The 15,332-nt window shown below is 53.4% G+C and overlaps 1 protein-coding gene across 5 annotated transcripts in view; it reads right to left on the bottom strand.

The window, feature by feature from the left end:
* MYH14 (myosin heavy chain 14) overlaps positions 1 to 13,558 on the bottom strand; it is a 76,300-nt gene extending 62,742 nt beyond the window's left edge. Inside the window, exons 1-6 of one of the 5 annotated variants that reach the window (XM_065926547.1) lie at positions 13,519 to 13,558; positions 7,966 to 8,376; positions 2,913 to 3,069; positions 1,361 to 1,388; positions 1,130 to 1,232; positions 410 to 433 (exon numbers count right to left, since the gene is read on the bottom strand). In XM_065926547.1, the coding sequence (XP_065782619.1) occupies positions 410 to 433; positions 1,130 to 1,232; positions 1,361 to 1,388; positions 2,913 to 3,069; positions 7,966 to 8,373 (720 nt within the window). In that variant the 5' untranslated portion in view covers positions 8,374 to 8,376; positions 13,519 to 13,558. The other 4 variants (XM_065926546.1, XM_065926549.1, XM_065926548.1 and 1 more) reach the window with 4 other exon arrangements.
* Between the last annotated feature and the right edge of the window lie 1,774 nt (positions 13,559 to 15,332).

Genomic DNA, 15,332 nt, shown 5'->3' with positions numbered 1-15,332 from the left:
CAGAAACAGGAGGGCTAATATACACAGTGATGTGGTAGGGTCTGCACATGCACAGTAGGACCACATTAAATGGCTCTGACTGTGTGCACACAGTTGTTCAATCGCTAAGCTGTGTCTGACTCTGCAACCCCATGAACTGCAGCACGCCAGGCTTCCCTGTCCTTCACTACATAGTCGGGCTGCCATAAGCAACAGTGGGGGGCCCTGGGTGTGTGCGCACAGTAGGGCTGCAGGAAATGGCAGTGTGGCGCCTGCTGTGCACATAGTAGGGTCAACAAAAGTGACAATGTGGCCTCCGGGCAGGGGAGACTGTCAGTGCCTTGGGACCTGTGTGCCAGGAAGACTGTGGGTTGGGGTGACCGGGTGGTATGAGGGGTGGCAGGACTCGAGGTGATTCCCTGCTACTCACATAAGACACGGCGCTGGCGGAGGCCTGAGGAGGTCACAGGACACGAGACAGGGACCGGGACACGGCACATGGAACATGGACAGACACACAGGTGAACTTGAGGTTGGGGGAGAGGGCAGGGGGTGGGATGGAGAGACAAGGGGCTGGGGAAACTGGCCGTGTGGAGCAGGGTTCCTGGGGGTGGGGAGTGGGCGGCGGCCCCATCACCTGGGGTTTGAATCTGGGCTAGCCCTTCCTGGGCGTGTGACCTTGGACAACTGATGACTCACCCCAGGTGTGACTTTGCTTTCCCATCTTTAATGCAGGAAAAACCACACCCACCTCACTGGGGTGTTACGGTAATATAAGTCAAAGGCTATATATAAACGCTCACTTACAAAGCAAACCCAGGCACTGCAGGAACCTAAACAGGCCAGACACATAGTGGGTGCTCTGGGATGTAAGCTCCTACTATGTGCCAGAGGCACTGTTCCAAGTGTCAACGAGGCCAAGGACTGGCTGTTGCAATTTTTGTGTCCATCCTGCCTTGGCTCCCAGCACTATATATCAGGCACACAGTAGGGATTCAGGGTGGGGGGGGCAGGGGGAGCCAGGAGAAGGCCTACGACTGTGTTATTCCATGAGAGAGGCGGGGAGTTAGTTACGAGGGGAAGCAGAGCCTGAGAGGGAGGGAGCATCTGGTAGCAAGCTCTAGAGTACGTCCCAAGGCAGGTCACTTACCGGGACACCAGGCTCCTTCCGGCCCTTTGGTGATGATGCCACGTGGGCGAGGTACTGGATGACTTTCTTGGTGTTTTCTGTCTTCCCAGCCCCAGACTCCCCACTAAGAGGGGGCATAAAGGTAAGCAAAAAGGGTCAGCCCAAGTCACCAGGTAAGCCCCATCCATTCCAAGCAGAGCCATGCCCAGCCGGGATCCCACTTCCTCCAGGGAGTCCTTCAGGATTACTCACGTGCAGAGAATGGACTGGTCCTCACGATCTGTAGGGGATAAAGGGGGACAGGTCACCTGGGAGGATTTCTCCAGCGAGATGCTGGCCACCCTCTTTTCAAAATCCTTCCTAAGGGCTAAGGAAAAGCTGGGTTTTTTGACATATGATCCTCCTAGATTCTAAAACCTAACCCTGACTCAGCCTTTTTTGACTGTGTGACTCTGGGAAAGCAGCTGTCCCTCCCTGAGCCTCAGTGTCCTAACCTGTAAAATGAAGACAACAAACTCCAACCAAACAGAATGTAATTCATTCAACAAACTTCAATTTGAGCCCCTACCATGTGCCGCCTTGGGCTGAATGATGAGATTCAAAGATGTGAGAGTGAGATCCTAGACCCCAGGCTCAGCCTCTAATAGCAAACAGGCCACAGAAGGTAGTGACGGTGACTGATGGCCCATTGGGAGGTCATCTGCCCAACCTGAGGGCAGAGAGCACAGCTCGGTCCCCACCATCTCCTCCTCTGCTCATCCTGGGTCTGACAAGTTGCTGTGTTAGTCACTCAGTCATGTCCGACTCTTTGTGACTCCAAGGACTGCAGCCCGCCAGGCTCCTCTATCCATGCGATTCTCCAAGCAAGAATACTGGCGTGGGTGGCCATACCCTCCTCCAGGGGGTCTTCCCAACCCAGGGATTGAACCTGGGTCTCCCTCATTGCAGCCAGACTCTTTGCCATCTGAGCCATCCCTTCAATAAATCCACACAGACCACCTACTAAGTGTTAGACACCAAGTGGGAACTGGTGAGGTCCCTGCCCCCATGGAGCATCTGACTGTTGAGCCTCTCCCTAGGCTCTCTGACTCTGCAGGTCAAGGGTAAAGGCTGAGATGACATTTCGAACAAGTTCCCAAGTGATGCTGAGAGCACTACTCTGGGAACCACTGCTTTGTAAATACAGCTTATATGCTGCCTACTATTAATGTCATATGATAGAAAGATACAAACATTAAAATGTTTAATATGTTTTTAAATATATACAAATATTTATTAAAATAGATGACCTACAATATATAGATGAGTGTATTATGGATACTACATGGAATCATGGAATTTTGCCTGGAGTAAACAATTGTCATGGAGTAAATGGCACCCCTCTGATGGATATCCTTGTGCAGTGCACAACCTACCCAGCTGTACATGGCGAACCCATGCTACCCATTGTCTAAGGGGTGGCCATTCAGTCATAACAATGTAGATCATGTCAGTAACATAAATGCTGAATGAATGAACACTCTTAAGAGTCACTGTTTCAAGAGGAATTTTTGTAGAAGCCTGGAACCAATGAACTTCCAAATGATACTTGTTGAGGAGACAGGTAAACAAAGAGGCAGATGAAAAGGAGCCTGCCTGTCTGGTAGGAGGCAGAGCCTTGCCCACTCAGCCCTCCATTTGTGTTCCCTCCTGCCCCACAAAGAAGCATTGCAGAGTCTGGAATCCTTGAGCTGACATCTAGTCCTGACCCCCAGCCCAGTCCCCATTGAAGAGGCACCTCCAGCAGCCTGTGCCCCACACTCACCCTGAAGCATGCTTCGGTAGGCTCCCTCGGTCACTGCGTACACGTGGGGTGGCACTTCATGGCGCTTCTTGCCCCGGTACATCTCCACGATGGCCTCCGTATAGATGGGAAGTTGCTTGTATGGGTTGATGACCACACAGAAAAGGCCGGAGTACGTCTGCAGCGGGCAAGAAGAGAGAGGGCCTCAGCTAGCTGCCTGCCTGCGACCCAGGGGCAGACAGAGTTGCCATGTACAGCTGGGCAGGTTGTGCACTGCACAACAACATCCGGCAAAGGGACTGCCATTCACACATGACAATGTAGATTTAAGCGTTTGTTATGGTTTCAGGCTGATGGTTGAAAAGAAGCTTTCCAAACTGCACAAAGGTGCTGTATGAATGAGGATTCACAAGGGGAGAGAATGGAGGCTTTGTAGCCCTGTCACTGCTTGGACTCACACATGAAAGGACCAAGTGCAAGTTCATCTGTAGCATCATTCTTTTAAAATAACGAAGGGCCGGAAATGATCTGGATGCATGGGCATACAATGGATTCCTATGAGGTTTCTGGCATCTGCAGACAGAGAACTATCTCCAAAACAATATCACAGAGAGGAAACAAGGTAAGAACTTTGCAAGAACACTTTTCCGAATCTGCTTGAATACACATAGAATATTTCTGGAAGAGTGCTTCTTGTATCTGCAGCCGCTGAAACTTGACGGGAGCATGTCTGCGGTTTCTGTTGATAACAGACTCGCAGGATCTGCCTCCACGACGGTCTTGGTGGTTCCCTCTTATTGGAGGACATGCTAAATTTCAGGTTTGAGGTGCGTGAAAATAAAGATGTAATTTTTTTTTTTTGCATCCAAGTTCATGGATGCCCTGAATTTGTCCACACACCTGCTGGGCCTGAGTTCAGGACCTGGTAATCATTTAAGCACTGTTCCAACTCTAATAGAGCCTCAGGTCGATGAGAAACAGGACGGGTCAAGGCAGTTAGACAGGCTAGAGAACTAGCTGACCACCTAGCTAACACAATCCAGAGAGCTAACTAGCTAACTTAACTGGGTTAAGCTAGCTAATACAGCCAGAGAGTTGCTTAGGGGCTCAGCTGTTGTTTAGTTGCTCAGTCATATCCGACTCTTTGCAACCTCATGGACTGTAGCCCACCAGGCTCCTCTGTCCATGGGATTTCCCAGGCCAGAATACTGGAGTGGGTTGCCATTTCCTTCTCCAGGGTATCTTGCCCACCCAGGGATCGAATCCATGTCTCCTGCACTGGCAGGCAGTTTCCTTACCAATGAGCCACCAGGGAAGCCCCAGGGTCTCAGCTAGTTAACTATGAAACCAACTAGCCACTTAGGCAGCTAGTTAGCTGCTTAGCGAGTTAAATGACCAGCTGATTACTTGTCCATTGATAGCAGAACTGCTTTAAGCTCCCAGACAACTTGAGCTTCTCAAGTAGAGTGAGGGTGTGGCCACCACAGGCTGCCTGGTGCCAAGCTTTTAAGGATGGGAGGGTGGGTGGCCAGCCCGGAGCAGAACAACCGGTTTGCTGGGTGTCTGCCCGCCCCGCCAGCAGCTCCCCGGAGCTCTCAAAGGGCGGGGCGGCCGGACCACATTCCCAGGGAGGGTATCTCATGGCTGCTGGCGCCCCGGCCCCCACTTCTGGCTGGTGGAGGAGCCCACCCCCTGCACCCCCATCCCTGTCCCAGCCCCCTCCTGCCAGCCATACCTTGACACTAGCGTGACACCCTAGAGGGAACCTGAGCTGGCTGCCAGGGCCAGGGGGCAAAGGGCTGAGGCCTAGAGAGGGCCAGGGGCACCTGAGTGGCCGGCGCACAGCTGCAGAAACCTGGCGGGAAGGGCCTGGAGCAGGACTCTGCAGGCGGACCCACCAGGTCCAACTCCCTGATGCCACCGCCCCACCTTAGCCCAGCAACTCTCAACTCAGTCTCGGTTTCCTCCCTGAGAAACCCTCCCCACCTCATTACAGAGGCGGTGGGGATTAAGGAAGATAATGAATAAAAACCAGACAGCCCGAGGCAGGGCGGGCAGTAAAAGGCGCTCCTGTCATGGCGCCGAGACGCTCAGGTTCCCAGCCCACCTGGGAGCTGAGAGTTCACTCAGACTCAGGTGCTGCGTCACCCCACGTTTCCAGCCTGTGTGACTTGACTCCAGGTGTTTGCCCGCTCCGAGCCCGAGTTTCCAGCTCTGGAGAAATGGAGCTCGGAACCTCCACCACCTAGAAGGATTCTGAGAGTGACACGACGCCAAGCATCCTCAGGTGCCTCCCGGAGCAGAGGGCATGGCCAGTATCCAGCAGATGGGGTCCCCTTCTGCCCTGGGCATCCCAGGGAAGGGACCACACAAGGCCAAATAGCCTATGAGCGGCAGGAGCTTGGTTTCTGGAATCCCGGACACCCCCCTCTCCCTTTCCACTGGGAAGAACTGTCATTCCCTTTGGCCAGTTAGTATTTACTAAGCATGGCCTGAGGGCAAGCCGGGTAGAGCTTGAATCGAATCTTCTAGCTGGGAGGCTTGAGCACATACCTTAACTTTTCCGGGTCCCCTTTTGATCACACGGGGATGGGAACTGTGCTTCTACAGAGGGCTTCGGGGAGCTACCCACAAGTTCATGTTGCAAGTACTGAGCTAAGCATGGGCCCTGGAGCCCTGTGCGTGCTTATTTATTTATTTATTTACTCAATTATGTCATATCTCGAAGCATGCAGGATTTTAGTTCCCTGGCCAGGGCTCAAACCCGCACCCCCTGCAGTGGAAGCATGGAGTCTTAACCACTAGACCATCAGTGAAGTCCCTGGGCATGCCTAATACGTTAGCTGTTAACTACTCCTGGGCCAATGTCTTTTCCTCTCCAAGTCGTGGGCAAAGGAGGTGATAACCCCTACCTCACAGCCGTATGTGGAGCAGGGGTCAACCAGATCATCTTGAAATGAAGTTTAGTATCTCTAGCACCTCATGGAGAAAGTAGGCCCTCCCTGAGTGCTAGTGATTGTTGTTAAGGCCCAATTTGTTTCCTGTCTGGGCTTCCAGAAACTTCCATCTCACTTTCATTCATCAGGCCCCAATTCTCTGACTCTCAGACCACAGCCTTCACTCAGGCCTCACCATTTTCCCCCCTGAACTTTCCCAACAATCTTCCCACTATGGTGGATAGAATGGGGGGTCTGGAGTCAGACAGCCTGGGTTCAAATCCCAGTTAAGCTGGCTGGTAGCTGGTGGGGCGTGGCCTAAGTCTAGGCCCCTCTCTGAGGCTCAGTGTCCCCACCGACAGAATGGGGATGATAGGAGATACCCTACAACGTTGCTGTGAGGGTTTAGAGTTTGTATTAACAGGAAAGGGGTGGCTCAGGGTTTGGGGTGCCTCTCTGATCCCCTGACTTTGACGAGGTCCAGGGCAGTGGCCCAGACAGAGGCTCACAGAGCTCCCGTGGCTCACAAAGGCAAGCGAGGAATCCTAAGGGCCTAACACAGGCTGCAGAAGGTGTCACCTCAGTGCAGGGCCAGACAATCCTGCAGTCAAATCCCACCCCTGCCACCAAAAGCTGAGGGGCCCTGAGCCAGGCACTGGCCCCTCTCACGGCCTCAGTCTCTCTCCCAAACAGGAGTCAGAAATCATAAAAATACCCTGCTTGTGACCCTTAATGCGGTGAATACTAAGGCCAGCTTATTTATTTTTATTTTTTTGATACATCTCATCATTTAGTGACATATTCTTTTATTACTTTCATGAAAGTTTTGTGGTTTTTAAAACATATAAAACCAGCACTTTTCCTTTTACGGTCTTAGCAAGATATTTTGTGACTTTTCTTGAGGGGCCAGTTTCAATGAGCAAGGCAGTGAGACTCCAGTCCTCTAAGCTGATATTCAGAGTGTGACTCTGCAGCCAGCTGCCTGGGTTCAAATCCTTCACGTCCATGTGACCTGGGACCCAAGTCACTTAACATTCCCAAAACATCAGGCGATAAGGACAAGTCCCCAGCCCAGAAGGGAGCTGATAACCCACACGCAGCACTTAGAACAGTGCTTGGCACATCGTAAGTACTCAATAAATATTTGCTAGCCACCCATGATCATTATTTCTCATTATTATTGTCGACATTCCTTGTCAACATCTCTAATCCTGTTTGCTCTGAACGACACTCTGGCTGCCCATTAGAACCACCCTGGAAGCTTATTAAAAATACCAGTGTTCACGTCACACCCCCAGAGAATCTGATTCAAACGGGGTGGGGCAGGGCTCCAGTGCTGGTATTTTGTAAAAATTCCACAGCTGACTGTAACAAGAAGGCAGAGCTAAGAATCACAGCCCTACTCCACCTGCTTGCTATTAAGATTAAACAACGTGAGACATTAAAAGGTTAACAGTGACTAGGCCACAGTCAATCTCACTATGACCAGTCCTGTCTTAATCCTAAAAGGCCCTAATAGCAAAGTGGTAGAGCCTGGAGCCAGACTACCAAGCCCAACTGAGTGACCTTGGTCAAGGAACTTGACTTTTCTGTGCCTCAGTTTCTTTATCTGTAACCTGGGGACAAAGTGCTTTATAATTGTGCAAGTGTATTGAAACAATATATTTAGAGTGTCTTGCTTGCTCACTCAGTCGCTTCAGTCTAGTCGGACTCTCCCGGACCCCAGGGACTGTAGCCTGCCAGGCTCCCCTGTCCACAGGGTTTCCCAGGCAAGAATACTGGAGTGGGTTGCCATTTCCTTCTCCAGGGGAACTTCCCCAGCCAGGGATCGAATCTGCTTCTTCTGGGGCTTCTGCATTGCAGGCGGATTCTTTACCACTGAGCCACAGGGGAAGGAAGCCCAGTAGGGACCATCTATTGTATGAGACACCTGCAGTGGGGTCTGAGGCAGTCCTGGTAATCCAATAATTTAGGTAATCCAATAATTTATCATTCGGCAACAAAGGGTGGGCATCGTCACCCGACCTGAGGGGAGAATTAGAAGCAGCCTCACCTCGGTTCCAGCTGGGGTGCTGACACCCAGCCCCCGCAGCCCCCCCAGCCCGGGCAAGGCCCTCCTGGGGAAGGAGGCCACTTACGTAGATGAGGCCGGAGTAGTAGCGCTCGCGCAGGTTGTGCAGCACCGAGGCCTCGTTGAGGCAGGTCAGCTCAGCCATGTCCTCAGCCTTGCTGAACTTGGGCGGGTTCATGCGCTGGATCTGGTCGCGGGGCAGCCGCAGCCGCCGGCCGCTCTCCGCCAGCTCCACCTCGGCCTCCTCGTCACCCTCGTGCCGCAGCGCCGCCGCCTCGAAGCCGTGCAGCTCCGACGGCACCCAGACCAGGCGCCGTGCCGTCCACTCCACCTGCGGGGACGCGGCCGAGCCCCCGGGCCCACTGCCCACGCCCGGCCCGCGCGGCGCGAACAGGAACGGCTGCGCGGCCTCGGGCACCGGGCCCGGCCTGGGGGCCGCCTTCCGACCGGGCACCGACACGGTCACTGCTGCCATGGTCTGCAGGGAAAGAGCAGAGGACCAGGCTCACGGAGGGGCTCCATCCCCACCCCAGATCCCCCAGACAGTCGCCTCTGCCTTCTCCACCAGACCTCAATTTACACCTCTGCAAAATGGGTTCACAGGCCTTTTTCACCCATTCCACCATCCACCTCTCTATCCATTCATTCATTCAATAATTCGCGTGTGTGTGGCTGGACCAGGAGGCTTCCGGGATCTTAATTCCCCGACCAGGGACTGAACAGGGGCCACTGGCACTGAAAGCCGGGGGTCCTAACCACTAAACCGCCAGCGAATTCCCAATTCAATAATTCTTTAATAACAACCTGAATGTCCATTGACAGATGAATGAATAAAGATGTGGTACATACATACAATGGAATGCTACTCAGCCATTCAAAAAATAGAATGAGGCAATGCTATTTGCAGCAACATGGATGGACCTAGGGGTTATTGTATTAAATGAATTGTCAGACAGAGAAAGACAAATACCATATGATATAACTTATATATGGAATCTAAAAGATGTAACAAATATACTTATCTAGGAAAAGAGAAACCAACTCACAGACATAGAGAATACACTTGTGGAGGTCAAGGGGTAGGGGATGAGGGAGGCAAGGATCGGAAGTTTGGGATTAGCAGATGCCAACTATTATAGATAGAATGGATAAACAACAAGGTCCTACAGTACAGTCCAGGGAACTCTATTCAATATAGAGTGATAAACCATAATGGAAAAGAATATATATATATAACTGAATCACTTTTCTATACAGAAGAAATTAACACAATACTGTAAATCAACTATATTTCAATAAAATAAATTTTCTAAAAATAATTCTTTTCTAAAAATAATTCTGTTCAAGGTGTCAGTCATATAGCAAAGAATAAGCCAGAAAAAGATTCCTGCCTTCCTAAGGTGTTTACATTCTAGCCCTGATCTGGCTATCATAGGAGCCAAGGCCATGTGCAGCTACTGAAGAGTTGAAATGGAGAATCCATGCTGAGATGGGTTCTGAGTGTTAAGACACACACCCGATTTCAAAAACAGCACAACAAAAAGCTCACTCGTGTTTCTTACATTTGGTAACATATTGCATTAAAAAAATACATCATTGGCACTTACGTCACTTGTTCCTTTTTATTTCTTTATTTTTAATGTGGCTAGAAAATTTTAAATTACACATTTGGCTTGCATTGTGTTTCTGTGAGTTAGTGCTGCTCTAATCCCAGGAGACAGATTCAAAGATAAATAAGTAAATTATACAGTATATTAAATGATGATACATGCCAAGGGGGAAAATGAAGCAGAGAACAGGGACTGTTACGGTTGAGGGGCATTGAAGTTTTAATTGGGGTGGCCAAGGAAAGCCTCTCTGATGTGGCATCTGAATAAAGACCTGAGGGAGATGAAGGGAGCAGGCCATGGGAATGTCAGACAAAACAGCATTCCAGGCTGGGAAAATAGCTCATGCAAAGGCCCTGGGGCAGGCATGTGCCTCTATGTCTGTGGCCCTCATTGTGAGAGGCCAGTGTGGCTGGAGCCAGGTAAGCCAGGGAGGAAGGGTAGTAGGTAAGGAAAGATTAGGGACAAAGAGGGTCAGACTGGGTCACGCTGAGGACCTTGACCTCATAGATGTAAGCCCTAGGAGGGTGTCAACCTGATTTCTGTAACTCAGGTTCTCTCACCACCTCTGGGCTACCCCAGAACAGACCTGAATTTCATCACTCCGTTAGCAGTGGCTTTCTTCCCTGCAACCTCAAATCCTTCTCTTTACCATGGGCTGGCCCCATTCATTAACTTCTGCATTCACTCAACATTCCCTGAAGTTTTCTTAAGTCCTGAGCTCTGCCCAGAGTGTCTGGGGATCCAGAGATGAGTCAGGCCCTGCTTCGAGGAGCACCTGGTCTGGGGTCAATCTGGTCTCAGACACATCTCAAACAGTCACAAGCCAAGATGAACTTTCAGATCCGAGCCAGCCTGTGCTAGACCCCTTCCCGCCCTTAAAGGGGCTGCAGACCAGCAGGAACAGAGCTTGGCAATTCGAGCAGTTTAAGCACCCGTGAGGAAAACCATGCCCCCTGTCCCTCACTGTGCCCTGCCCCTGAAGAAGCCGGACTCTGTTGTCTCCCACGGCCTCAAACGGCCACATCGCTGCCCACGCGCCAGTCACAGGACCCCCCAGTGCTCCGCCTGCCGCACCTTGGTACTTCTGCCTCTGCCCTCCACGCCCCCCAGCCCCACCTCAACATATCTCTGGAGAAGTCCCTCCAAACACCCAGCTCCTCTCGGACATCTCCAGATCTGGCCTCATCAGGTTCTTTCCCTTACCTGGACACTCAGCTCCAGGCCACACACCCCTCTTACCCCCAGGCCCTCTCCCCACCACCAGTGGCCCCAGGCCTCCACCCTCACCCTATGACATTTGGTCCTGCTGCTCTCTGGCCTCAAACCCCAGGCCCCTGCATTCAAATAGCGGGCGTCTCCCGCCATCCGATGCCATATCTCTCTCCACTTCCCAGGCCCCAGGTCGCCCAGACTGACTCCAGGCCTCCTGAGTGGCCCTCATCCTTTCAGAGCCAAGTCCCATCCCTGGGACTTTACCCTCACTCTCACCCCACCCACTTCCTCTCCAGCTCACGGCCTTTGACCAGGAAGGGTTTGGGAGTTTTTTGCAATCACCCAGCCCTGTGCTTCCCCTCACTAGAGCCAAGAGTCTGAGTCCCCAGTCCATCCTCCCTTAGACCCAGGAGTCCAGGCCCCCAGCCCCTCCTCCTCCAGACTCAGGAATCTGGGCCCCCAGTCCCTCCTCCTCCAGACCCAGGAGTCTGGGCCCCCAGCGGACTATATTTCCAGGAACCCTCAGGCCTCTCCTCCTTTGGACCTGTGAATTCCAGCCCCCTCACCTCACTGCAGCCGGTTAGAGGCGAAGAGGCTAGAGATGAAGACGCCTGGGACCAGCTTCTGAGGGCTGATAACAGCTCTGATGGGGTGGCCTGGCCCTCTGGCAGCCCCACCCTCCTTAACCAGCAGGAACACCTCTGCCAGGACTCATTTCTGTCACCAGTGCAGGTGAAAGCACCTGTTTGGGAGGGGCAGGGACTGCTGGCTGGAAAGGAGAAGGAGCCAGGGATCCGCCCCTGAGGTAGGGGTTGGGGCCCTTGGCATCCAGCCCTCTGACCTCACTCTAGTGCTAGGATCCAAGGGTACTCTCTGCCCCCAGACTCAGAAACTGGGCATCCAACCCCTCCTCCCTCAGACCCAGAAGTCCAGGCTCCCAGCCCCCTCTTCCCTCAAGATGCACACATTTCAGCTCTCAGGGGAGTCCAGTTCCCAGCACCTTCCTCCCTCGAGACCCATGAGCCCAGCCTCCCAGAGCCGTCCTTAACCAGACCTGGGGTTCCTGGCCCCCGACTCCCTCCTCAGATCCCGGAATCCCAGCGCCCAACCCCCATCTCCCTAAGACCCAAGTGCCTCACCCCGAGGACCCTCCGGGCTACCTGGGGGGCGCCGGCTGGTACAGGAAGCCGGAAGCTGGGGAGGGGGCCCAGGAATCCCCCGGCCTCTTCAGAGCTCCCAGGTGCGGCTACCTCGGCGGTCCAGCGCGGGGCGGGGCCACGTCGCGTCACCGGGAGGGAGCCCGGCTCTGATGTCACCTAGCACCTGCCCGGCTGGGGAAGGGGGCGGATCCCGGAGTTGCCCTAGACAGGGGGATGGGGAGAGGCGGGGATGAGCCTGTTGCCAGGTGGGCGGCGGCGGCGGCGGCAGCCGCGCCAAGGCCCCTCCTCCTTTGGGCGAGCAAAGGTCAAGGGCCCACAGCGGAGAAGGCTGAGGACACCGGGGGTTCGAATCCCGCTCAAGCTTTCTGGGCTTTGGCTTTCCTCTTCGCGAATGGAGGCCAATGAAATGAATAAACCCATATGGGAGAAAGTGCCCAGCCCAGCGTTTAAACAAGCAATGCAAGGAGACATCATTTAATAACGCAGAACTTTAGTTTCCTCAACCCTGGAAACGGGGCGGGGGGGGGGGGGGAGGTGCGGTACAATCCACAGGGAGATCGAGAAGTACCGAAGAAGACGAGAACATGCTTTTCTAGACTCTGGAACTTCAGTTCTCTGAATCGAGGACTAAATAATGGTAACTAAGCGCACCTACTATGGGCCGAGGGTTTTCCTGCTTTTAGAACAGTTGACCAAACTCATAGAATGATCTCAAAAACCAGTGAGATAAGGACAATCAGTATCTCCATTTCTCTGGAGAAACTGAGGCATGAAGAGGTGAAGGAAGAAACCGGCTCAAGTTCACACAGCCAATAAGAAGGAGGGCTGGGGTACAAGCCCATACCATTTTCTAAACAGGAGATTTGGGTGGAACCCGTAGTAGGTCCTCAAAGATGTCAATTTCCTCTTCCCAGGTGGTAACTCTCAACCTCCTTCCCCATCTACTTCTTAGGAACTACAGCCTTCCTTAGCGGACTAGTGTTGGATTAAAAAGGTTAAGGAACCCAGCACACAGTAGGTCTTCAAAGTGTTGTTCTCAGCCCTGTCGCCCTGCAGTCACAACCTCTGTGCAGCCTGTTTTTCTTTCCCTGTTAAATGGGTGCAATACAACCCATCTCGAGTTAATATAATCTAAAGTTAATTATTTAGTTATAAAAATAAAAGTGCTGAAGTACATCGCGGGGGCTCAAAGATGGCTTTCCCCACCCCTCAGCTCTGCCAGTCACGATGATCCCTGTCTCCTGTCCGCGAGTTTTACACGTGAAGACAGAGACACAGTCATCGAGGGCGGGGGATTGAAGGCAATGACTCAGTATTAAAGCGTCCAATGTCCCAAAAGCGAGCCTCAGTTTCCCCATCTGCGAAACAGGCCTGGGGCCTCCAGCGAGGACCCCGACCTGGCCTCTCCTAGAGGAGGAACTCGAGTTGTGGGGGCGAGTGGAGACGCCCAGCCTCACCCCGTCCCCTGGCCCCCCGCTGCCGTCCGGCTGAGCGCAAGGTGAGTGTCCACGTCACCGCCCCTCCCCCGCAGCTCGCGTCGGCCTCCGGAGCCCCGACCGCAACCCCGGAGCTGCAGCCTCCCGGGACCCAGTTCCACTCCCCGCCGCCTCAAGCGGGCAGCGGGCCCCGGGCACTCACCGGCTTCCAGGGCCGTCCCGAGGCTTCGGCCTGGGGAGAAGGAGGGGCGGGCCAGCCAAGAAAGCCCCGCCCACACAAGCGCAACAGGGGCCAATCGGCGCCCGCTGCGACAAGCTATGGACTCGCCCACAGGGTGCGCACCCGCCAATCAAGAGGAGCGGCTGGCGGGCGGGGCCAATCAGAAGTTGCCGGAGTGTGCCAGCCGTGGGAAAAGAACGGCTCCGGATCGTGGAGCTAGGCGGCACGGTCGCAGGCAAGACCCGAAGCCTGACAGGCAGGGGGTCCGACCAATGGCGAGGCACAAGGGGCGGCCAGGGGCGGGAAGCCCAAGGGACCCGGGTGAATGAGCCGCTTTGTGCACCAGACATGAATGAGGGCCTTTGTAAGGGTCGGCGTGGGGGGGGAGGGGGGGGCGGCCGGAGGCCGGAATGCCTGGGTCCCCTGGGAGCCGTCAGGCATGAGAGAAGGGCGAGAGAATTCACTTTTGTCAAACGCTGACCGCGTACCACCAGGCACTCTCCAGGTTCTCACCCACCCAGAGGTGTGGGCATTACTGTCAGTAATGATAATAATGATCATTTATTGAGTGCCTGATGTATGCCAGGAGCTGTGCTAAGCGCTTTACCTGCATGATCTCATTTAATCCTTACAACTGCCCCTTGGAATTAGTGCTGTTAAGATCTTCATCTTTCAGATGAGGTAAACCGAAGCTTAGAAAGAGGATGTCTAATTGCTGGAAGTTATAGAGCTGGCAAGTGGCAGACCAAGGACTCAGATCCTGCCGAATCTGACGCCAGAACTTGCGCTCTTAACCACCAGGCTACACCCAGACGTTGGTTAATGCTTCCCAAGTGATAGATGGGAAAACAGAAGCTCAGGAGAGAGGTAGGCACTTTCCCAAGGCCACAAAGTGAAGGCTCCTCTGAACTCTGAGGTGGTGCCCACGTCTGGAGCTAGCATGTTGCTGGTGAGCCGTGTACCATGGTCTCTGAGCTGTGTCCCGATTTTACAGGTGTACACTTCAGGAGGGGTGAGCAGCTAGGCTTGAGGAGAGGGAGGGGAAGGTGGACTACACTGCACTCAAGTCCCAGCCAGCCTGCCAACCTGTCTCCACTGCTCAACAGCTGTGGGGGCTTGAGCCCGTTGCTGGCCTTTTTTTGAGGTTCTGTTTATTTTCTATGTCTGTCAAATGGAGAGGATGATCTCTCTGCCTCCACCTTCACCATCCCCTCCCCCTACAGCCTATTGCCAATGGGATCCTGTCAAACTTTGTTCAGACTGCATCCCTCCTCTGCTCAGAACCTTTCATGGCTCCTTGTCAGAGTAAAGGCCAAAGTCCTCACTGTGTCCCACAAGACCCTGCATGATGTGGTCCCAGGGGGCCCTGTGTGACAGCAACTCCCCTTCATTCAACTCCAGGGATACAGGCTTTCCAGCTGTTCCTTAACTCCTCAAACACTCCCCAGGCATGGTTCTGCCTCAGGGCCTTTGCACTGGCACTTTCTTCCCACAGATCTTGCATGGCTGCCCCACCTCACATCATCAGGTCAGATCCAGTGTCACCTCCTCCAGAAAAGTGTGATAGTCACTCAGTCGTGTCCAACTCTTTGCGACCCCATGGACTATAACCCACCAGGTTCCTCTGGCCATGGGATTCTCCAAGCAAGAATACTGGAGTGGGTTGCCATTCCTTTCTTCAAGGGATCTTCCCGCCCCAGGGATGGAACCCGGGTCTCCTGCATTGCAGGAGAATTCTTTACCATCTGAGCCACCAGGGAAGCATACACCTCCTCCAGAAGGCCTTTTCCAACCAT

Source organism: Muntiacus reevesi, chromosome 2 (genome assembly GCF_963930625.1).
Source record: "Muntiacus reevesi chromosome 2, mMunRee1.1, whole genome shotgun sequence".
NCBI classification, from domain to species: Eukaryota; Metazoa; Chordata; class Mammalia; order Artiodactyla; family Cervidae; genus Muntiacus; species Muntiacus reevesi.
Note: the sequence above shows the minus strand (reverse complement) of the source record. Positions and strands in the feature narration are given on the sequence as shown.